The 9,167-nt window shown below is 53.0% G+C and overlaps 1 protein-coding gene across 1 annotated transcript in view; it reads left to right on the top strand.

Annotated features, from left to right (window-relative positions):
• FRMPD3 (FERM and PDZ domain containing 3) overlaps positions 1 to 4,036 on the top strand; it is a gene marked incomplete at both ends in the record, with an annotated part of 44,198 nt that extends 40,162 nt beyond the window's left edge. Inside the window, one exon of the mRNA XM_082864625.1 lies at positions 1,092 to 4,036. Coding sequence (XP_082720751.1) covers positions 1,092 to 4,036 — 2,945 coding nt within the window. The remainder of the gene's footprint in view (positions 1 to 1,091) is intronic.
• Positions 4,037 to 9,167: the final 5,131 nt, after the last annotated feature.

Below are 9,167 nucleotides of genomic sequence, written 5' to 3' on the forward strand. Positions count from 1 at the left end.
AAGTCCTGGCTTCTTCACCACTTTCAGTGTCACCTTTGCTTTGGCACTTAACCCTCTCTGAGCCTCACTTTTGTCATCTTCAATGGATTTGACAACAATAGTCCTATCACGTAGGGTTGTTGTGAGGATTAAATGAGATCGTTCATGCAAAGTACATAAACGCTTCCTAGCACATAGTAAGGACTCTGTAAGTGGTAGCCACTATCATTGTTATTATTATTCGGTGGGCAGACTATACAGCATGCATGCTATTCCCTGTTATAGACCCACATACATCCATCTTGTAGACAAACACGGATGTCAGACATGCACCCATAGTCACACGTACATCCTTCCACACACATATGCCTTCAAACAAAGAGGTCAGCGATACAGTGACAGGAAGGAAATAGGGAGGAATAAGGCATATGAGAAAGCCTGTGAGGCGAGGGCAAGTGTGGACAGAGAGGGTGAAGCAATTGGGGTCAGAGGGAGCCTCGCTGACCAGAGCGAGTACCTGCCTTTTCTGTATGTGAGCGCATCCTTGGTGTCGGGCAGCCCCCATGTGTTCGGCCCCCAGGCCTGGCATTTCTCTTTGCTCAGAGTCTGGAGCTCCAAGCACTGGCTGCTCCCAGGCTAGAGGCCCATGTGATAGCCAGGTTGAGCTCAGCTAAATGGCCTCAGCTGCAGGGACTGTAGGCAGGCCTGGCCAGATGAGGAGGGCCAGAGAGAGAGGGAGCTCTCTTTGCTGGCTCTCTTCAGGACAATTAACAAAAATTTCCTAGCTGTTGAATCTAAAAATAGTGATGATTAGCATGTTGTTTTGCCTGTGATCTGCATGTTAATTTGCCATCAAACTGCCCAGATCTTCTCTAGGCCTCTTTTGTTTCTCTCTCGGATTCCAGCCCTTCATCACCCCTCTCCCAGTTTGCCTTTCTTTGTCCCCTCCCCTCCCGACCTCCCACCCTCAGCCCTGCAGGCCCCCCAGGCCTGACTGGTTTTTTCCAGCTTGAAATCCTGCTGACTAACCTTGACCCTCATAGACTCTCTACATATGGTTGGAAAGGACTTGACACGAGTAAATGCTGCAGACCCTATCCCTGTCCCTCCAGGTCTGATTGTGCTGGCCACAATCACCCCTGAATCGTCGCTGGACTCGGGCCATGAAACCAACTCTTCGGAGCTCACGGACATGTCAGAGGTGATGTCAGCCATGAAGCAACACCAGAATACCACCTACTTCCTGGCCCAGCATCTCAACAAGGACAGCCTCCTGGCCCGCAAGGACCTGCCCTTCCGGATCCAGAGCTGTGCAGCCCAGGCCGTTCTCACGGCCCCTTACTCTCTCGGGCGCCCGGATCCCAACCCATCCCTCCAGCCAGCTGTCACAGGCCAGAGTCCTGGCGCCCCTGGTGCTCGGAGGAAGGTGCCCCCGTCAGAGGCGCAGCCACAGAACGAGCGAACGTACGCCCTGGCTGTGCACCCAGCACTGTCCCCTCAGCTGAGTGAGCAGAAGAATCTGAGCCTGCTGTCCCCAGTTCCTGAGGACAAAGGGCCTGGCCACACTCGGGTGGGCCTAGAGATGTCACTGAGGGCGGCCACACCGTCTCTCAGTGAAGAGCAGGTCTCTGAGCTAAGGGAGAGCCTGCCCAAGGAGGTCAGGTTGAGCCCCAAGCTTATCCTGGACCCAAAGGGCAGTGTGACCCCAGCCATCATCTCGGCCGCCCTACAGCAGGTGGTTCATACTAAGAGTCTGTCTGCCCCTGGCGGGGCCTTGGGGAGCACCCCCAACAGTGGGGAGAGGTTAGAGGCCAGCATGGGGAGGTCAGAGGTCAGCATGGGAAGGCCAGAAGTTAGCATGATGAGCGGCAGTGCCAATAAGAATCTTAAGTTCAAAATGAGTCCCAGTGCTCCAGAGGCCTCACGGAATTCCCAGCCGCAGCTGAGCCCAGAAGTCTCTTCCGGCTCCAGAGCGCCCACAGGCAGCCGAGCTGATAGCCTGCACCTCTCCTCACAAGAGGACAGGCTGCCTATTCAAAGTTTCCCTCCCAAAAGCTATCTTTCTCGAGTGAGTCGAGAGTCAGTGGGCAAGCAAGGTACCGGGGAGGTGGTGGGCAAGGGCGGGCCTGAGGGTGCTAAGCCTTCCCTGCACAAGCAGGGCACCGTCTCCGGCCAGGGGGAGAAGGGGCAGCTGGAGAGCACCCCCCAAAGCAGCAAGCATGAAGACACCAGCCTGGTCCCCCGAGCCGGCTACCCCATGGTTCTGCAGAGCCCCAGCTGTCCGCCGCGAGGCCAGAGCCCCAGCTGTCAGCAGCGAGGCCAGAGCCCGCTGAGGCCTCAGGCTGCCAGCCGGCAGGTGAGCACCATGCCCTCCAGAAAGATTGAAACGACCCTGGATGGAGCCCACTTGGCCTCAGAAGGCCCCACCAAGCCCAAATCGTCCCGGGGCCCTTTCCGGCTCCGCAACTTATTCTCTGCCACCTTCCCAACCCGCCAGAAGAAGGAGACCGATGAGCGGCAGGCCCAGCTGCAGAAGGTGAAGCAGTATGAGCTGGAGTTCCTTGAGGAACTTCTCAAGCCACCAAGCCAGGGGGAGCTGTCGGGCACCGAGTACCTGCAACCCCCAGCTCCAGGCCGCTGCAGCTGCCAGCTCCGCAGCAGCCCCGTGCAGCAGGGGCCCGGCATGTCCCGAGAGCAGAGGCGCAGCTGTGATTGCAAGCGCATGTGCCGGGGGGCCCGGCCTCAGGCTCCCCAGACGCCGGTGCCCGGCCTCCGGGGGAGGGAGAGGGACAGGGTCCCCCCGACCCAGAGGCAGCCAGAGGCCGGCCTAGGCTTGAGCCTCGGCAGCCCCACCAGTGTCCGGCGCATCCGCTCCACCAGCCTGGAATCCCGAGAGTGCCGATCGGACCCTGAGAGCGGGGTTTCATGCCTGACCACATGTGCCTCGGGGGGCGAGTGTCTAGGAGCTCCCAACTACAGGAAACTGATGCGCCGCTACAGCATCAGTGAGCTGGACCAGGGCGACAGGGCCTCGCTGACCTCGGACGTCTACCCGCACCCACCCCTGGGCATGCTGCCCAGGGAGGCCAGGGAGGTAGAGGCAGGCCTCCCCCTAGGCGTGGGTCCCAAAAGCATGTCGCTGGAATCCCCGACCCTGGGAGACCCCTCCTACGTCCACGTTGCCCCTGAGACCAAAGGCCCCAGACAGATGGCCGTGTTCTCACTGCCGGAAGAGGTGTACCGGAAGCCCGCGGAGCTGGACGAGGACAGCGAGAGTGGCAAGTGCTGCTCCATCCGCTACTGCTTCTACTACCGCAAGTGCGACATGGCGGATGACACCAGCGATGGCAAGGACGAGCTCTCCTACTCCATCCCCATGAAGATCCTGCCCGGCATGAAGCTGGACGAACAGGTGGTGCCCGTGGTGAGCAGGACCCTGCAGGTGCTGGATGCCGCCACCTGCAGCAGCCCGGAGGCCTCCCGCACCCAGGAGATCGACCTGCGGGTGTCCACCTTCGAGGGGAGCCTGGCCAAGATCAACGCCCTGCGGGCCCATGCCTACGGCCTGCCTGACGGCTTCCTGGCCGCCCGGCTGGACACCAACGAGCTGCTGACGGTCCTGAGGCAGTGCGTGGCCAGCCCCGAGGCCCGCGCCCCCAAGCCCTACGTCTCCCAGATCTCTGAGTACAAGCTCGAGCTGGCTCTCAAGTTCAAGGAGCTCCGGGCCTCCTGCCGCCGCGTGGCCAACGTGGACAAGAGCCCCACTCACATGCTGGCGGCCATCACGGGCAGCTTCCAGGTGCTGAGCAGCCTCATTGAGACGTTCGTGCGGCTGGTGTTCATCGTGCGCTCTGAGGCCCAGCGCCAAGAGCTGCTGGCCAAGGTGGAAGAGGTGGTGAGGAACTACACCTTCCTGCTGCGCGCAGCCGAGGAGTCCACCGCCCGGAGCCTTAAGCAGCAGCAGCAGGCAGCAGCCGCGGGGCACACGCCGGGCTCCCCCACTTCAGCGACTGTTATGAGCACATTCACCCGCTCCTTAAAAACCCTTATCAAGTAGGCCATCTGCCCGGGCCTGCCCCCCTTCCCTAACCGTGGCCCCAGGTTTGAGCTTTGTGGTGTTTGCATCTTGTGGTGAGTATAGGTGTCTGCTGGGCCAGTCAGGGTCCCAGAGCCCTCAGTCTCCAGGGAGTGACAGCTCCGTGCATTGAGGCTGTCCCTGAGGGCTCCGGGTAACTGCCACCCTGGGTATCCTCACCCCTTCCCTGGCCTCTGGGCGTCACTGTGAGGGCCAAGGCCCCCCCTCCCCCGTCACTACGCCCGCTGCAGATCTGTATTGCCTCTCTTCTCTAGGGCTGAGACGTGACGTCAGGTCCGCTTCCTGCTCCATCGTGGTAGCCGGAGGGAGGCGGGCCTGAAGCAGGGGGCCCGTGGGCCTTGAGCTCCTCTTGGCTCCTGTGCCCCTCTGGGGAGCAGTGGCAGTAGCAGCAGGCCACAGCGCCGAGCGAGCGGAGAGGCTCGGGCACGCAGTCCAGACGTGCCCACCCACCCTGGGCTCACACTAACTCGGCAGGAGCCACCCCGGAGGGCTTGTGCCCAGGTAGTGGGTCTGCAGAAAACAGCCGCGCTCAGCTGTTTGTGGCCGGCCCAGCAGGCTGGCGGCCTCAGGGAGCGCTCGCCCCCGGGCCCAGTAGCTCCACACCAGCCATCCCCAAAGTGCCCTGCCCCTCGCTGACAGGCAGGGCGGCTCAGTCCACTAGGGAGCAAGCATCTGGGATCACCCCGCTCATTCTGGGTAAGGTACCTGGTGAACACGTCTGCGCTGGGGAGACCCAGCGCAGGCCTCAGAGCCCGCCTGGCCCAGCCCAGCGCAGGGGCTGTCGCTGCCGGCGTGCGGCTCCTCTCAACATCTTTCTACCAGACAGACTGTCCTTAGGAGTCCGACTTAGCTACAGATGGGGGGTGGGGGGTGGGGGGTGGGGGTGGGGGGGAGGGGTCAGGGGGGCTGTTGATGACTATATCTTAAACTTCTGGAAGCTAGCGTGATATGTTAACCCTGAGTATATGCTTTTGGCTGTGTATTGACCCTGTGGATTTGTCTCTCTAAGAAAAGAAGCTGAGCGCCTTACCTGGTGCAGTCCGGCACCTCTCTCTCTCTCTCTCTCTCTCTCTCTCTCTCTCTCTCTCTCTCTCTTCCCCCCCCCCACTCCCCCGGAGTCATCTGGAAGGGAATCCACACTGTTTAGCATCCTCCTTGACACACATCTGCTGCCGTCACCGCCCCCACTACAGCGTTCCTGGGAGTGAAGACACGGAGTCCCTACTAATTGCCCATTGTAGGGAACAAAGAAAGCCAATGTTTCTTCTGTATAGATTGCTTCTCATCCACCTGTCCATACCCCCCATTTCCCACAAGCTCGTGCCCTGTGTCTGCCTCTCTTTCATCATTCCGTGAGAGGCTTACGTGAAACCTTCCGTTCTTATGTGAGTTTTATAAAGATGTACACTGTGCTTAACCCCCACCCATCCTTGGTGTCCCCGAGTGCGATAAAGGACCCCCTGAGTGGCGCTTCCTCCCGGCAAGGATTAGGGGAGCTCCTTCTGCAAAAGCCAGCCCCCCTCTTCCTTGCCTCTCCTCCCACAGGACCAAGTTGTTTAATGGGCCAGAGATGCAGCCAGTGGGGAACCGTTGCCCCCCGCAACCTCTGCGACCCTGCCTGCTGACGTGGTCTGCCTCTTCTCCCAACATCTTGATCCTGCCCCTTCACCACTCAGGCCCCGCCTGTGTCATTCATTCCACCGCCATCCTTCACCTCTCCCTCGGCTTCATGGAGAGAACATATTTTCTAATGTCTGTATATAGTATATATACTACATAAAATATATAAATTCTATATTATACTAATTTATGTCTTGTTTTTCAAACAAGAATGATTAAATCTATTCATCTTACTATCCCAATAAGTCTTTGCAGTGCCTCTGTGTGGGTGTCCTTGTGTCCTTGAATTGTTGGTTGCTGGGTGCTCCCCCGGGCCTCTGCGCCCATCTACCTGGGCCCTGGTGGTTGAGGAGAGATGAGGATCCTGCTCCTCCCGCCTCCCCTTTGCCCGTCTTAGAAGTCTCCTGTTGGTCACGGGAGTTGGATACTGTCTACTCCTTTCTCTTGACCTTGGGTCCTTTGGCTCACCTGGCCACCATGGCTGTGACCTCAGAGCTGATGGGTGGGCTGGGCACATAAAAACAATGTGCTCCTCAGCACCGGACAGCCTGGGAATTGGGAGATAGGGATTCAGGTCAGCTCTCAAGTTGCTTTGGGAAATGGGGCCTCTCCCTCTGAAATGTTCCCAGTCACCTCAGTACGTAGCTTGACTGCCTTGTAGCTCAGGCTAGCCAATCCCTTGCAATGGCCTCTGGCGATTTCTTGGGAGAGGGTATTTCCATACAATAGAAGCAGCAGGACCTAAGCAGAGCTGACTTCTCCGGCTTTTCAGAGAGTTACCTAATGGTGGGTGATGATTCTATTTCTCCTGTTCTAGGTCCTTCTGGTAATCACAGGTCCCCTCTAGCCTATGAGATGCCTTTGTGCCAACTAGAAAAAGATTCTCCCTGCGGGACCTACCCACCGTGATGAATTAGAAAACAACAGCAACAAGAAAAAAACAGTCCTCTGGGTGATGCTAGACCTGTGAGCACAGGTCTTGGTAATTTCAGCCCCACTTACTTTGATGGCCGGTTGTACAAACTATACAACCATTTACAGTAGCCCTGATGAGTAACTTCCTTCCACAGCTTGGGCACAGATGCTTTTTCTCATGTTTGCAAAAGTCGTGGCTAAAGTGGTTTGGGAGAGGGCAGACAGCAGAAGCAAGAAGAGCTAAAATTCTGCAGCCTGTGGAAGGAAAACCACATTCATAGAAAGACAGACAAAGTGAAAAGGCAGAGGACTTTGTACCAGATGAAGGAACAAGATAAAACCCCAGAAAAACAATTAAATGGGGCTTCCCTGGTGGCACAGCAGTTAAGAATCTGCCTACCAGTGCAGGGGACATGGGTTCGATCCCTGGTCCGGGAAGATCCCACATGCCAAGGAGAAACTAAGACCGTGTGCCACAACTACTGAGCCTGCACTCTAGAACCCACAAGCCACAACTACTGAAGCCCACGCGCCTAAAGCCCGTGCTCCACAACAAGAGAAGCCACCTCAATGAGAAAGCCATGCACCACAATGAAGAGTAGCCCCCACTCACCGCAACTAGAGAAAGCCCGCATGCAGCAACGAAGACCCAATGCAGCCAAAAATAAATAAAATACATACATTTATATTAAAAAAAAACTTAAAAACAACTAAATGAAGTGGAGATAGGCAGCCTTCCAGAAAAAGAATTCAGAATAATGATAGTGAAGATGATACAGGACCTCGGAAAAAGAATGGAGGCAAAGATCGAGAAGATGCAAGAAATGTTTAACATTGTTTAACAAAGACCTAGAATAATTAAAAAACAAACACCTAGAAGAATTAAAGAGCAAACAAACAGATAAACAATACAATAACTGAAATGCAAAATACACAAGAAGGAATCAATAGCAGAATAACTGAGGCAGAAGAACGGATAAGTGACCTGGAAGACAGAATGCTCAAGCCTCAGTAAATTTAAGATTATTGAAATCATATCAAGCATCTTTTCCAACCACAATGCTATGAGATTAGAAATCAATTACAGGGGGAAAAAAACCGCAAAAAAAAAAACATACGGAGGCTAAAAAATACGTTACTAAATAACCAAGAGATCACTGAAGAAATCAAAGAGGAAATCAAAAAATACCTAGAGACAAAGGACAGTGAAAACACGAAGATCCAAAACCTATGGGATGCAGCAAAAGCAGTTCTAAGAGGGAAGTTTATAGCAATAAAAGCCTACCTCAAGAAATAAGAAACATCTCAAATAAACAATCTAACCTTACACCTAAAGGAACTAGAGAACAAAGAACAAACAAAACCTAAAGTTAGTAGAAGGAAAGAAATCATAAAGATCAGAGCAAAAATAAATGAAATAAGAACAAAGAAAACAATAGCAAAGATCAATAAAAATAACAGATGGTTCTTTGAGAAGATAAACAAAATTGATAAACATTTAGCCAGATTCATCAAGAAAAAGGGAGAGGACTCAAATCAGTAAAATTAGAAATGAAAAAAGAGAAGTTACAACAGACACCACAGAAATACAAAACATCCTAAGAGACTACTACAAGCAACTCTGCCAATAAAATGGACAACCTGGAAGAAATAGACAAAGTCTTAGAAAGGTATAACCTTCCAAGACTGAACGAGGAAGAAATAGAAAATATGAACAGACCAATCACAAGTAATGAAATTGAAACTGTGATTAAAAATCTTCCAACAAACAAAAGCCCAGGACCACATGTCTTCACGGGTGAATTCTATCAAACATTTAGAGAAGAGCTAACACCCATCCTTCTCAAACTCTTCCAAACGAACTCTGCAAATGAATCTATGGACAAAGGATTAATCTCCAAAATATATAAACAGCTCATACAGCTCAATATTAAAAAAACAAACAACCCATTCAATAAATGGGCAGAAGACCTAAATAGACATTTCTCCAAAGAAGACATACAGATGGCTAACAAACACATGAAAAGATGCTCAACATCACTATTATTAGAGAAATGCAAATCAAAACTACAATGAGGTATCACCTCACACCAGTTAGAATGGCCATCATCAAAAAATCTACAAAAAGTAAATGCTGGAGAGGGTGTGGAGAAAAAGGAACCCTCTTGCACTGTTGGTGGGAATGTAAATTGATACAGCCACTATGGAGAACAGTATGGAGGTTCCTTAAAATCTAAAAATAGAATTACCATATGACCCAGCAATCCCACTACTGGACATATACCCTGAGAAAATCATAATTCAAAAAGAGGCATGTACCACGATGTTCATTGCAGCTCTATTTACAATAGCCAGGACATGGAAGCAACCTAAGTGTCTGTCAATAGACAAATGGGTAAAGAAGATGTGGTACATATATACAATGCAATATTACTCAGCCATAAAAAGGAACGAAATTGGGTCATTTGTAGAGACGTGGATGGATCTAGAGACTGTCATACAGAGTGAAGTAAGTCAAAGAGAAAAACAAATATCGTATATTAATGCGTATATGTGG

This window comes from Leucopleurus acutus, assembly GCF_964270905.1.
Source record: "Leucopleurus acutus genome assembly, chromosome: X".
Classification (NCBI taxonomy): domain Eukaryota; kingdom Metazoa; phylum Chordata; class Mammalia; order Artiodactyla; family Delphinidae; genus Leucopleurus; species Leucopleurus acutus.